Source organism: Pezoporus occidentalis, unplaced genomic scaffold (assembly GCF_034315485.1).
Source record: "Pezoporus occidentalis ecotype Australia unplaced genomic scaffold, CSIRO_AGI_Poc_V1 ctg22, whole genome shotgun sequence".
In the NCBI taxonomy this organism is placed as follows: domain Eukaryota; kingdom Metazoa; phylum Chordata; class Aves; order Psittaciformes; family Psittacidae; genus Pezoporus; species Pezoporus occidentalis.
This window is the reverse complement of record NW_026914072.1, coordinates 1,813,265-1,828,675: the sequence shown is the minus strand read 5'-3', so window position 1 is coordinate 1,828,675 and position 15,411 is coordinate 1,813,265. Positions and strand designations below refer to the sequence as shown.

The window sequence follows — 15,411 nt, the reverse complement described above, 5'->3', positions numbered from 1 at the left end:
TATGAGGCTTTCTGGCTTGGTTTAGGGCTGGGCAAGAGGGAGGAAGAGTCATCTTTCTTTAAATAAAATGTTGGAAAAACCTTTGATCAAAATAATACTTTATGTCATTTTATGTAAAAAGTCAGAGGTGTCATGAACATGTAACTATCTCTTTTCAGAAGATACTTGAGAACTCTTACATGGCTCTTGCATAGCAGCACATACCTATCCTGGCATACAGGAGACACTGCAATCACATCACAGGCCTACGTAACTTCATGTGCACACTGTGCAAAACATGTTATCTTGCCTGGCTTGCTGATTTTGTTATTTAAAAAGTAATAGAACTCTATCCTTTCTACGTGCACAAGCCATATCTGCAACAAAGACATTGCAGCAACACAAAGGTGTACAAAACTACGGGCAGAATTCACATTTTCAACAGCGCTAAATGAGGCTGGGGATTGGCCCTCACCAAGGAGGACTTTTCGTACTGTTCTACACCCTTGCTTTAAGATCCAAATCATCAAATTTACTTACTTAGATCTAAGCAATGCTTCCCCTTCTCCTGACTCCCCGTTCCTGGGCAGTGGTGGTGACACGCTGCCCATGGGGGCTCATTCCTCAGCTCCCCACAGCACCTGCCTGGTGCATACAGGCTGCCTCTGCACAGCCCTCGCACAGCGCTGCCCAATGGCACTTGCAGCATGGGTGTAAAAAGCAATCTAATTTGGGATGAACACATGACTGGGAACTGACTTTTCTTTGTGTCTCATTTTTGCAATGTTATAGCACATGAGTAACTTGTTCTAAAAAACAAGTCTGGGTAGTTTGATGCTCTTGCTTCTCTAGTAAACCTCCTGCATAAATGCTCTGTATCTAAAAGGCTGGTTTCTCAGCAGTATGCTTGCAAGCTGGGACAAGCTCTGGTGGGCCTCACTGCACCCTCAGGAATTCCAAATAATATTAGTTTGCTCTGAAAGAGTCCTGACAGTATTTTATGGGGCAGCCCTGAGTAGCTGTGTTTCTGTTCAGGCCTCCACTCTTCCTCTGCAAGTGGATGCGTTGCATTCCCCAGAGCCTGCACCTGCCTGAAAAATGAGAGCCCCAACACGTCCTCAGGCTGTGAGCCCACACGCCGTGTGTGAGCGCAACTGGCTCCAAGCCCTGCCACCACGGCAGAGCGGGACCCGCAGCTCTGCATCCTGCCAAAGCCGCATCTTCTCAGTTTTGTTCTGTCAGTCACGTTGCAAATGTATTCACATCACTCAGCTGGTTTCATGTCAGGCACCCGCAGTGTGACAGGCAACCACATGTTGTCTGTTACCCGCGTTCTTGGGAGACTTTTCTTAGAGGAAAAAGCATAGAAGTTACTTAGTTGCTGAACTCATTCACTCTCTTTTATGCAAAGCCATGCAGATACACAAAGGCTCTGCACCATATAAGCCCATGGGTTTTGCAAATAGTTTTGTGTTATAAAATCCTATTGAACAAGGATAATTAGGTGGCATACTAACAAAACAGAAAATCAAAATACACTCACATGCCATTTCATTCATAAAGCAGCACAGTAACACTGAGCTTTACATGGCCACATCCTGTTTTCCCGGTAACCTCAAGGCATACACATAACATCCTGGTGTGCAGCAATCTGGATATGGCAGAGCCCATAAATCAGCAGGACACATTACACTGGATCAGCAAGCCAAGGACTCCAAAAGTTGTGTATTGATGCAGCTGCCCGATGAGAAACCCTGGATGTTGTGTTTCTGTGTTGGAAATACAAACCACTGTCTGGATGAACTCAGGGCTGGGGCTGGAGAAGGCATTCCAGCTGTGGATTAGTCTGGAGGACACTTAAGATGAAGCTTTAGCCCGCTAGAGCCATGAGTGCTGGAAAGCCTGGGAATCAGGGTCAGAGGAAAGCAAAGGGATTCCAGGGAAACCCTGCAAAATCTAATAGCCAGGTTAGTGCTGAGATAACTGTACCTGCTGCCAAATATTTCCTCCCTCAAAGTTAATTCAACCTGGCAAAACGTGACATTTAGCAAACCAACACACTGCCACATACTTAGTATATGAATAGCTGAAATAGTGTATGTTTTCACTGGGATGTTTCTCTGCCAGCAGAATGCAACCTCTGTTGTAAGGTTTCTGGGCTATGTCTCCAACCTCCATTATACAGAGTAAACACTCCCTGGATAACACCCCTGGCCAGAGCCCATAAATGCTATGGTTTCCAGAGCTGAATTATAAAGAACAAGTGATCGCCACTCTCTGCTCCAAGCTACTGCATTTTACCAGGAATCTGAATAAGAATGGCCCATTAATATCTCCATTCATGACAGTATTTGCTTTTCAGAAATTACCTCAGTAAAAATTCTCAGCTTTGAGCCAAAAGAAGCTCTTTTGATTTATTTGCAATGGAGTAGAAACAGTGCTACTAACAAATGTTCTGGGCAAATATATAATGATTAATATGAAGGTCCAAAGCTCACTGGAGTAAATTACAACCAACTTCATAAACTATCCTTGCAGCTACAGTATGCAGACTGAAAATAGAAACAAAACCAAAAACTTACTAAAAATAAAAAAAATAATAAAATCCTGACCTTGGAGTGGACACTAAGACACAATGAAAGATCAAGGGAGACTGAATGATTGAACATTTAGATAGGTAACCTCAACTAAAAGATGTTAGTAAAGTATTCCATCTGGCTTAACCCTGGAAAGCATCCTCAGAGGGTGGGGAGCAGTAGAGAAAAGCTGAAGATGAGCAGACACACGGACACCACTTACTGATTCAGGATCCCTCTGCTGTTCAAGGAAAGCCGAAAATTCCACCAGCCTGAGCTTGGTCGTACCAATTGATCGGCCCTGCCATGCAGGGACTGAGGGAGCTGGAGCTGACGTAGGCTCAAATCCTAAAATAGAGGAACCATTTTCATGAAGAACTTGATAATTCCTCAGTTTATATTTTCTGAATTAAATATAATCAGGAATTCTGCATGTTTATATTTATGGATGTTTATATTAATTTTAGCAAGTAATGAATTCAGAACGAGTTAAAATTGGAAAAACACAGAACAAAATGTGGAAAAAGAGGTCTCAACCCAGCAAACTAATAATGGTGCAAGTAAAAGATCTATTTCTTTGTTTTCTTGAAAACTACTGCAAAATTTTTGTTTGAATTATATAGTAGATTATAAAGATTTATATAGACTTCATGTAGACTTACAGCTGACCCTTCCTTGGAAACTGGCAGCAAGACTCACAGGAGATGTTGCTGCCTTGGGAGTAAAGAGAAGTGGCTTCCATCTCTGGCTCCTAATGTGCCACATGTTACAAGTAAATCACCTCTCTTTTTGCTTATTTCTTCTGTCACTCTCAATTCCCTTCTATTTAGAGTATAAGGTTTCCAAGATAGGGACTGTCTCTTACTATGTATTGGCACATTGGGTCTTTGACTTCTTTTGGAGCTCTTAGGGAGCATTATTACAGATAATAATAAATAATTACTGTAGAGAGCTGAATCATATCCTAAAAAGAAAAAGAAGGTTTTAAATTGATAATAAAGAGAGAATGACATGATCTAGAGAGAGAAGGGCTGTTAACCACCATCTCCATTCACCTCAAGAGAAGGAATAAGTGCTATCTCTTGCTCCTTATCATGGAAAATTAGATGAGAAGGAAACAAAACAGTAAAGGAAGAAGGGAAAAGCAGCAGCTCATAGGCAAAACTGATGCGGGTTTGATGCGGGTGCAAGGATGAATGATGTGGGCGCAAGGGATGGCAGGGGAGAGGCACCAAAGGTTAGAAAACAAAGTTAATCTCAAACTAGGCTGAGAACAAGGGAGAAGTCACAAATAATGTGTGTCCATATCCTGCAATAAGGGTATGGTACCTGACCACAAACCTCAAATGCAGGCAATGAAGATGTGAGGCTTGTATAAAATAGGGAATTACAAACATGACTGGTTAGACATGAACAGAACTTCAAATGAAGCAAAAGCTCATGCATAAGTGTTGACTGATTTAGAAATACTAATAATCCTATCCTGAGAGGCAACAGGGAAGAGTAAAAGAAGATTATTCAAAATGTCTGCCTTAGAAATCAATGTTATAAATTAGGAGCATCAGGAAAAAGGAAATAGTCAAGGATGCAGAAAGATAGCCTTAGTTTTAAAGATTAAATGGCAGCAAGTTAGAAAATCATAAAAACACTGGGTAAGAGTCAGAAAACTGCAGTTCAAGGAGCCAGAAGCATGGTGTCATTTGGCAAGGGAGACATAAAATTAGTTATCGTCTGCAAAGAAATAATGATCTGTTCTGAAATTAGCCATGAAGCCAACTTGGGAAAAGGAGTAGCCATGGGAAGAGCTTGATCAATTTGAGCAATGGAAGTCAGAATTAGGTACTTATCAAAGTCATACCAGACAGAGTAGAACATTCAGGAGGGGGAAGAGTTATCAACGACCAAATACAAAAAGTTGTTTTACACTTAAGTCTAAACATATATAGTTTTGGAAGAGTTTTTAGCCTCAGTTTAAAATAAATTAAGGGTTATTTTCATTACAGATGGAAATGAAATTTAGTTATTAAAAAAAGAAAGATGCATCCTATTACTCATTTTTCACAACGCATTTACCTATCATATACAATTTACCTATCACATACAATGCTGACTGAAGACCATGTATCACAACTCCTTGCATATGTATTAGTGTTTCCTATCAAAATGTAAAGAAAAAAAACCAACCCCAAACAAAAAAAACAAAACCCAAAACCCAGTGATTTTCCCCCAGATATAACCAGCTAATAGGACACTGGAACTGGTGTTTGGTCTGGCTACAGGGAATGTTAGATGTGGATTAGTGGAAAAATTAATACATTGCATTCAGTACACAATCAAGTCTTTTTAAAGGAGAGTATAAATGGAAGAATTACCTGAAATGGGAGCTGTGACTGATGGCTGTATAGGATAGGCCTGCTGAACGAATGGCTTTACGCTGGAATAAAGAGTTACACAAAAATCATACACCATGCCATTCACAGTAAACTCCATTAGAGTCACATTGTATAAGAAAATACATGATTAATGACCTTTACCCACAAACATATATATCAATTCCTTGCATAGCTTATTTAACAGACAGAGAGTAAAAAGGTAAGAGAGAGAGAGGAGGGGGAGAATTACACCCAACATCTTAAAGCGACGAGTTCATCTGCACTGAGTCACGCAGCAGGAAACCTGACCCACCCGTTGCAAGTGTGCAGCAGACATGGATGATGATTGTTTTGACTCCTAATAAATCCAGAGGACATTAAACTACAGGGGCACAAAGACTCCCATGGGCTTCAAAGGAATAATGTGATGAGAAGCTGAAAAATAAGGCTGGGAAACACTGCTCCAGAGATCACCTCAAGGCAGAAAACATAACACCTGACAGAGTGGCAAAGGCTTCCTTCTCCACATGGTGCTGCTACCATGATGCCAAAGGGTAGTAATCCCACTAATGGGCCTCATACAGTCATCTCCTGCCCTGCAGAAAAGCATGTGCCCCTCTGCCTCCAGTATTGCTTATACATTTAAAAAAGGGTGGAAGTATATGTGCCGGAAACTTATCCACAGACAAAACCTAAAAAACTGCTTCCCTGGTATTATCATCACATGTCAGCATGGAATGGAAGAAAAAGAAGCGTGCTCATTAGGTATTCAGCTTCAGCTTTGAAATCTAGGATCCCTTCTAACTTTCTGAATGTGAGTTCATATCACTGTAAGGGTTCTTCCTTTCCCTACAACTATCTTTTCCTCCTCTTTGGAAAAAATTGCTAGCTCTTGCCTCACTGATATCCCCTGGCAGCGAAGTGCACAAGCCAGCCCCATGCTGCAAATAGAAGGATATTTTAATTTTCAGACTTACTCTTGTGAGGATCCAGGCTGCCCTGTTTGAATCATACCCGGCCAAAACTGGAAGAGGAAAAACAAACAAACAGACCCACAATTGTTTTCTTTGTTGAAAGACTTTGGATATTTCTGAAAAAGCATGATTCCTTTTGCAAACACAAGTGAAAAGTATTAATCCATTCATTCAGCCTTAATTTTCTACTGCACATTGTTAGAGAATACAGGGAGTTTTTGGGACTCAGCTAACAACTTACCCCAGGTGCCCCAGGAAATGTAGGACGGGGAATTCCTGGCAGGCCCAGCTTGTTGTGAATAGCAGTAGCTGAGACTATCTGAGCTGATGACATTGCTGCCATGTGCTGGAGTGCTTTGTCCTTTGCTGTCTGATCCTTTAATATGACAATTACATGGAGTCTTAAAACATTTGGCACAACAAATGATGTTAAATAACTGCAGCTACAAGCACATAACTAAAAACTTAAAAAGCCACACAGAAAATGCAAAAATAGCAAACCATGCAGGAAAAAAAAATACAGCACAGAGGCTAACACTCAAACTACCTCAAGGCAAAACCTCCTCTCAGACATGCATGGTGGACCTGAATTCTCACAGTCTGCTCTGCCAACAAGCAGGAAGCTCTGGGAGAGCAAACTATTGACCACTTGTTTATCTGGGCAAATTCTGCTGATTTTAAATCAGGCTGGACTAAACACAGAATGCTGGTAAGGCTCTGCCTGCAGGACAGGGAGCACCGAGACTGGCGCCCTGTCGTTTAGATCTAAGAGAAGTTTGCCTTTTGTATTACACTGTAAAATGAGAACACAGAACTGCGACTGACTTGCAATGACAGATCTTTCTTTGTGCTTACAGGTTTAGAAACATTTTGGATTCTGTTTTACAACAAGTATTTTAAAAGATAGATCACAAAAATGTAATTAATATTTTAAACTTCCAATTGTGGAATTTTACTAATTTACAGTGTTCCCAAAGAAAACAATCAGCCATGAAACTTCTGTTTCCAAGAATACAGAAACAAGTTTAGGAAAAGATGGGTTGTTATTGATTACTTGTTTTAGAGCAGCGCTTGGAGTCCTAGCCACTGCCAAATATGTATGATCACAGAATAGAAAAGGAAAGCCTCTTAATGCAACAGTGTTAACTAAGTGGATATCTTAGGTCAGGTAAAATAAGTAAACAAGAGACTGTTACTATCTGGTAAAGTGGGGCTCCTCAACCAGAAACACCGTATTAATAAGTGCTAATATTTAAGTATGTGGCTTAGAATGAAGGAACACAAGCAGTATTAGGCAAGGATTTTGTTTGGGAGTTTTATTTTTTATTTTTTTTATTTTTCAAGCAAAGTAGCAAGCATGCTGGCAAGAGATGCATGCTCTTATATATGGTATATGACTTTGCACATATGCTCCCTCTAAAGCTTGTTTATAGTAGTACTATAGGTGAGCAGTTTCTTCCTTTGAATAGCTCCTTTAGAAACAGCACAGGCTAAAAGTATAGGAAAAGCTAGCCAAAAATTCTGCCAAGCACAGCTAAGGTACATAATACTTGGTTTAGTTAAAATACTTACCATGCTTGTTACCTGGATACAACAACAAACAGTTTATTAAAATGCTTGTGTAGAAGAGCAGACTCTTAGCAAAATATGAACAAAATAGCAAGAGACAAAAGGAAGAGCGTTTTGCTCAACATCTGATATTAGCTTTAAACAAATGCATTATTTTCACCTAGGGACTGATTCATTAAAAGGAAAACAAATAAAAAGGATTAGAAACCCCTAACAACACTGGGGAGAAATAACACCACCTCCTTGTGTGACAGCTGCAGAGAGCGGGTGAAGGGGGTTTTTGCTGAGCTTGTTTCCCTAAGCCGTTGCAAGGAGCCCCTGTGGGATGCAGCCTGGGAGAGCGGCAGGTGGAGCAGGGGAGTAGCTGCTCCAGCACAGTCCCCCTCTGCACTGCACAGGATGTGAGCCTGAAGTGCAACCCACTGCCTGCAGAAGCATTAACACCTGCGGACTCACTCGCGCTGCCTCCAGCACAGCAGCACCGGGCACTGCTTTATGACCTGCCTCATGGGGACTGCCTCGCTACAGCTGACAGTGCACCGACAGAGCAGCTTCTGCCCTGTGGCTGTGCAGCGGGCAGGGGGACACATTACCCATCAGTGCACGAACAAAACTTGGTTTCTCCAACTTGTAGCTTTCCCATATAAACACAAGCAGTTCACTGGGTAAGAGCTGGAAGTCAGCTCTGTCTCTGCCAGCTACAGGCACCTACCACTGCCCCAGGTGTATTTGGGAGGTTTGTGCACGGCACGTTATACTGGCTGCCTTTGGGTGCCTGCAGATCACTGGGCTATAAAATGCTTTGGTGGGTGTGAAAAAGTGGCAGCGTCCTGACATTCACACAGCTATCCAGAAAGCCAACACCTCTGCTCTCCTGCATAGTGAGAAGGACCATCCACCATGAAAACATGAACACAAGTTGTCCTTAAGCAACACTAGAGGACTTTTGTTCCTCTTCCCCCTTTCTTTTTTTAGGGGAGCTGGCTTGGAAATGCCAAACCATGAAAGTCTCACCTGCAGTTGACTGAATCATAACAAAACCGAACATAAAGGGGATCAATACCCTGTGTTTGAAATGTATGATTCAAGAGACGTGTGCCTTTGGGCCCTAGTAATCTCCAAAACTGAGTGCTGCATTCATACTACCTTCTTTCTCCAGAGCTGTTGTGGCACTACAGCCTCCCCTCCTGCACTGCCTCCTGGCTGCCACCAGCCACGCCAGTGCCACCAAAGGAAAGCCCAGCTCCTGTGCTCCTGCCACGTTCCCAGACTCATACTGTTCTGCTGATATAATGGCTGCTATTAGGTGGATCTAAACTAAAGAAGAACAGGAAAATAAAAGCTTTGTTGGGGATATAAAAGCCCACACCTGGGAGCTGCATGAGCCCAGCGTAAATGATGTCTATGGCATAGTTCGTCTTGCCTCACTTCAGGCATCTGAAGTCTCCAATCTAAGGCAGCCGGCTAACCCCCTGCTATTGTTAGTGCAGTAAGCACCTACTGGAGGAGGAGACAATGTATTTCTTGCTTGCCAGGCATCAAAACCAACTGGAGTGTGTTACTTTCTGTAATGTTATCCCTGTCCAAGGACTAGAACAGGAGCCTGAGCACACCATGACAACAGTTAGGGCAGGTAAATCCCTGATGAACTAAGGAGAAATGAACTATGGAAAAATTTTCCAAAACTTACACTTCCTTCAAGAAGACCCGTTGTGTTCACAGAAGGAAGGACACTGAGACTGTCTTGTGGAGCCCTCAGCTGCCATTGGCACTGAGCCTGATGAGCCAGAATTTTAGGAAAAGGGACAGGGATTTTTGGAGGGAGAAAACATCTTCTGCTTCATGACATGAGAAGGGATATGCCTTCCTTCTTGCCGACTGCTGCTTTCACCCTAGAACGTTCTGCATTTTGCAGTGGCTATTCATCTCATCCACTTTGACCAATTACATTAGCAGGAGGATATAGAGAAAGCAAAAGTGTTTGGGATGCCAGCTCAGAAATACAGCCCTTCCAGCAGGGCTAGTCTTGAGGAATTTCAACAACTCCTACAAAGTTTCTCAATGGTGGCAATCTACCAGCTCCACTGGACATCAACAGCCTCAGGCCAACACACATCAACAGGAAGTTTCACCTTTTGTAGACTTAGGAACCTCTCCATGGTTGGAAGATCAGTTTTTCTCAAAGTAACTGCATCTTCACATTCAAACATGAAAGAAATGCAATTCAAAATCAAATACAAATACATAAGAGGCCCTGACTTCCACTGCCAAAAGAGTACCTTTTGCTGCAGGAACATTTTGGAGAGCTGCAAGGTGGTGGCCTGTGCTTGTATAACCAGGCAGACTTCATAGTCTTCAAAAACAAATGGGAAAACCACATTTTAAAGCTGTTTATTTAAACTGAAATACTAGCTTGTCTGCCACTTAAAAACCCAAGTATATGTTGGAGGTTTTTTATGCTGTAACGGAGAACGCTTGTAACCAGGAGGGAATGAGTCTTTCTACCTATCACTGCAATACAGCTGCTTCTGGGATGAAACTTGGTAACTGATTAATAACACACAATGGTATTACATCACAGTTTAGGCAGCTAGAGAAGTCATATATCCAATTAAAACGGCAGGGGTAATTTAAACAGGCAGATTACGGTAATTACCCAGGTTGGAATTTTGCCAGGACAAATGGGTTAACACCCCTACTCTAAACAGGAACGTTGTGGGATTTTTAATGACTGCAAATATTTAAGACTTTGGTTTCCTATCTTGTCCAAGACAAAAGGGTTTGGTTTCGCTCTCACTTGTGCTGCTGTGTCAAGCTGGAATAAATACTTTTGGGTCAATGAGGTTTACGCTGCTGTCTGCAAAATAAGAGTTTGGCCCAGGGTGATGCACAGTCCCATGCTGAGGTTCGGCAGAGGCGTGGGGGGACACTATCTCCTACTGAATCACTAAATGCTGCTGGAGCTTAAGGTATTCCTTGGATAGGTCCTATCTGGCCCTGGCCTGGCTTGACGCTACTTTATTTATGAGGTCTGAAGGGATTGCTGCTGCCCAGGAATGACACTGCAGCTAAGTAACAGACTGCACTCTTAGGCTGCTGCCTTCTCTTTTAGAAGGGGAAGGGAAGGCAGCAGTCCTTCTGTACTGTGGTACATAATTAGTAATGAACATTACCAAAGTGGATTTAGAGTATAATGAGTGGAAATCTGGTCTAGTTCCACTAAACCCCTAAAATGCCACCACTGTAATGGAGATCAGGATCTGCCTCATGGTTTAGCCAACTGCTTCTGGCTGCAGTTGCAAGCACTTCGTTTTTGAAAAGTGGAAGTGCTAAGAATCTAATGCAAGGAGACTATATAACTTTTAATGAATCAGGCCCTTGAGGTTTACTTTTCACCCATTAGTTTTGGAATGCAAAATACATAGCTATATTAGATAATCACAATTCCCCAGTATCATCCAATTATTAATATCTATAAAAGCCCCACATGAAGCAAGAGTTCTACATGACAAGCACAAAAGGATTTGTGCTTGACTTTCTTTTAATCCAACATAAACAGATGAATAATTCAATCAGTTCAAACAAGTTCTACAGCAAAAAATAAAAACTATTGTCCTAGAATGATAAATGGGGCTTTGAATACCATGTTATCTATGGCTTTGGGAGAAAAAAAATCAGAGTATGAGGAAAAGTAAGCAAAACAGAACACAGTATTAATTCAAGAAACCCTAAAACCTGTACTAATATTTAAAATACAAAACTTTTCTTGTAAGGAAAAATAAAATAATAAGAAAAAGACATAAGAGAAGAAACAACAATTTGCTTACAAAATGGATATTACAGTAACACTAACACATAAACCAGGTTCCTAATAAGCAATTTTGCAGATGTTATTTCTGCTCAGATCTCGTATTGATTCAAATAAACTTTGCAATAATTAGCTGTAGCTCAAAAAAGATAAACAAATCACGACAATATACAATTGTTCTGGACAAAAGATAGAGAGCACTTCAGTGTTTCTAGCCCTGATCTCCAATTTGCTTATTATTAGAGAAGACAGGAGTAAATACAAAAGCTGGCTATTTCAGCCAGGCAATAGCTAATGCCAAGAAGAGAATGTGCATTCAAAGCTGTCCCAACTTGCTGCCTAATGAGTAGCAATTAATCCATCTTATTGTATTTCAAAATGCTGAAGACTCCATTCACATCAAAGGGAATATTTCAAGGCTTTTATCATTGTTCATTTAAAAAGTATAGAGCTATCTTTAGCATTTTATAATTGACAATATTTTCTTTTTATCCCTCAATGCAGAATGTAGAATAATGGATTTTAAAACATGCAATACATATGAACTGTAGGTATTTTAATGTTTCTTTTTGTCTGTGTCTAATTAATCTTGCACTATGAAAAAATATCTGAAATGAAAGTCTAAGATAGATGTACACCCTGCTGTGAAGACCTTTACTCTCTATTTATGCTCAGCTTCCAATCCATCTTTTCTCCTGAATGGACAGAGGTGACTTTGGCTCCCTGACAGTGCAAAGATGGGAAATGTTGCAACCTAACACTATGGACTGGTGTATTTGACACAGAAACACATTAGAGTGTAAAAATTCTGCTTTGCTTCTTCCAGCCTCTGCATGAAAGGAAATGTCATGAAGAGGAGCTGCCTTTCAGATCTGTCTCCAAGGACAGCTTTATCTCAGCTTCTCCATTTTCATAAGATGAAATTCCTCTAACTTCAGGAAGATTTTAACAACTTCAGAAAATCAGATTAAAATCCCTAAAACAAGTTTATTTTCCTGAAATAAGAAAAAAAAAAATAGAAAGTACAACATCCCTGGAAGGGCTTGTGGGACATTCTCTACTGGTGGTCTTGAAATGTTGCAATAGCATTTACAGGCAAATCTTCACTTTCTTGCAGGCTACGGATCCGTTCATCCAGAGTGACTGCAGGCATCAAAGAAAACAGACTTTGTTGGACCATGCAGACTCTATGGCATGCAGGTGAGACTTCAATCTACTGGGTAAGCTTCAGTAATATTCTATCTAATGCTATGTGTGTAGATAGCTCTGAAATCCTTCCATCCATCTGGGTTTTGCAAAGAAAACACAAGAAGATTCACCCAAGTACTCCCCTTGCCATGAGCAGGATTCAGACCAAGGCAAGACAGAAAGATCTCTTGGTATCAAATAAACTCAGCAGATACTTGGGAAACAAGAGTTACTGTTATACTCTTCCTCAAACTAAGAGACCAGGAACTAAGGATCTGTCAACAGGACAGATTGGCCACATCCCAAAAGATCGGTACGAAAAAGCATTATGAAGAAAACCACTAGCAACAGATGTCAGCTGGGGGACAGGAGCCTCCATGCCATACCCCTGCTATCCTCAAGACCCTGCCTGTGATTAGCTCAGCTAAAGCACCACTGGCACACAAGGAGCAATCAGCTTCTCTGCAATACCTGGCCTCAGGAATGCATGGGAGGTGCGCAGGGAGGATGTCTGGTGGCAAAGAGAAAGAAACATGGGAGATGTCCTCAGGTCAAGCTGACTGAACATACAGCTGTGAAGTGGCATGAAGGATCTCTTCATTAATCCACAGAATGCTTGCAACTCACACTGTAGGTAGGGAACTGGACATCAGATGCATGGGTTTTTTTAAGTAGCAACTGCTCCCCTGTATGCCACCAATCACAGCTTTTAGAGAGTAATTGCAAGTGTCAGCTCATTGTTAAAAGGATGAGATTGGCCTGGGTTGGAAGCAGTGCTTCCCTTGGGTATCTTCGTATTGGTCATCCTTCAAGAGGAAGCACGGACTGCACCAGCTCCAGAAAAATGAGGCTGTATCATCTTCCTGAGGAGGCTGATGGGGGAGTCCAGGCTGCTGCCAAAATGACCCCCACTGAAACAGTCAGCAGTCATAGATATTTTCACCTTGTCTTCCTTTCACACCAGTGATATCCCTCTCAGACAGTTTTCAAAGGACACTGGCCCATACAGATGTTTAAACACAGAAATAATAAGAAAACCAGGCAAGAGCACTAATAAAATGTCTGGAGGAATGATGTTCCATCTCGGGTCCAAATTAAGCAGCTTTTCCCACTTCCAGGGAGTAACACTGCAGCTCCCCAGCAGGAAAAGCAAGGGCTCTCTTTCTCATAAAGGCAGCTCCCTTACAGCACCTTCTTGCATCAAAGTTTCATCTCTTCTGTGTGGGGATAACAAGGTCTGTGGGATGCTGCAACTTCTCTGGAAGGGTCCTGTGCAGGAGGGCAGATGTCATGCCATTGCACCTCTTTCATTAAGAATGGCAAGAAAAGGAAGAGGGAGATGGATGGGGAAAGCCTGGCTCCCCTGCCCTTTCTGGTCACCCCTCAGGCTGGGGTCCATGGAGGAGTCACCAGGGCTGTGACAGGGTTCCTGGGGAGCTAAGTCTTGGAGTCAGCATGAGTACCTGGCAGCTGGCCAGCAAGACAAGTTGGGGAAGGGCTGGGACATTTGTTGCCATCAGCGATGCCTGGAAGGTGGCAAGGCCAGCGGCTGGCAAACCTTGTCGCCAGTGTGTACTCCATGCTCACCGTGTAGTTGTAGAGTCAAATCAAATGCCCCTGCAGAGTACGAGGGTTGTGGAGATGGGAGACTCTTCCTGAAGCAATCAATTCATTGCACCAAAACAGCAGCTCCCCGCTGACAGGTGTGAAAAGGAAGCAAGGTCTGAAGCCCTAACAAGGTGTTGTGTTGCCCTAATAGAGCTTTCCTTCTTGAGGTGACTCCTTAAAATGAAAAAAATCCATCTGGATCTCTATTTACTGCAAATGGCATTTTGGCTAGGGGTCTCCAATACTATTAGGGTTTAGCTAACTTCTTTTTTCTTTGGAAAGCTTCAACAAAAATCAGATAGCAGGAGCAGTATTTAAAAATAATTTTTTTTTGCTTTGTAAGTGTCTTCATATTTTAAGCTCTTTTGGACATCCAGAAAGGAAAATATTTTAGAACTGTAACTCCAATACTTCTGTTAGGCTCTTAGGCCTGGTTTTTGGTATTAAAGTTGGCTTCCTGATTTACATAGCCTTGAGCGCTCACCAGTCCTATAAAACTCTCTGAGAGCTGCTGGTGCCGAGCATCTCTGAAAGCAAGACCACCTATTTACTTACTTAATTTTAGGCATCAAGAATTGACAACTTAAGCTTAAAATGCCACATATCTCTGTATTATTGCACCCTCGGTTAAAAAGCAGTACGTTTAAGTTGTCTTAGTTGTTCTTTATGAACCCCAACTGCTCAGCCAGTGCAGCTAAAAAGCCAGCCACCAACAGCCATACAAGCTTGCCAGCATGCTGCCCACTGCGGATGAAAAACCCAGTGCTTCTGTCAAGGAGGCCTGTTACAAAGCCAGGCTGTTATTTATATGCTGCAGTTCCAGGATCCTGGTAAGCATCTGCAGTGCTCACCGCTTAGTATTGTGAAATTACTTTCTGAAACATTTTGCTTTTAAGCTAGAACAAAAACGTGACTTGTTCTCATCTCGGGGGGAGGAGTGTGGGGAAATCAACAAAAAAGAAAAAGGGAGGGAAGTAAAAGATTTACAAGTTCCTTTGCTTGTTATTAAAAAGGGGAAAAAGTCAACAGCAAAATCTGCAAAACCCCCTCTTCCACTTTGAAATAATGTGAAAACAAAACAAAAAAGGTCCCAGAATCTCTGCTGGAAATCTTGAAAAAAGCAATCCAAGAAACCCCTATTAAGCATTTCCAAGAGTTTCTTTTTAGCCTTAGAATATATTTTTCTTTCCGGAAAGCAGGGAAAACAGGGACATGTACAATTCATCATGTCAGATTAAGCAAACATACTTAATATTCCCTGAACAGGACTCTGACTAAGGCTCTTCAAAGATTAAATGCCAATATTTTACTTAAAAAAAAAAATAATTTCAGGGAAT

At 41.8% G+C, this 15,411-nt stretch overlaps 1 protein-coding gene across 9 annotated transcripts in view; it reads right to left on the bottom strand.

Annotated features, from left to right (window-relative positions):
* TEAD1 (TEA domain transcription factor 1) overlaps nt 1-15,411 on the bottom strand; it is a 165,078-nt gene that overhangs the window by 29,485 nt on the left and 120,182 nt on the right. For 6 of the 9 annotated variants that reach the window (XM_062620189.1, XM_062620193.1, XM_062620194.1 and 3 more), the window contains 4 exons: nt 6,143-6,277; nt 5,905-5,951; nt 4,928-4,989; nt 2,779-2,903 (listed from right to left, as the gene is read on the bottom strand). In XM_062620189.1, coding sequence (XP_062476173.1) covers nt 2,779-2,903; nt 4,928-4,989; nt 5,905-5,951; nt 6,143-6,277 — 369 coding nt within the window. Of the gene's footprint in view, nt 1-2,778; nt 2,904-4,927; nt 4,990-5,904; nt 5,952-6,142; nt 6,278-7,473; nt 8,592-15,411 lie in introns of those variants that run through there. The other 3 variants (XM_062620196.1, XM_062620197.1, XM_062620198.1) reach the window with 2 other exon arrangements.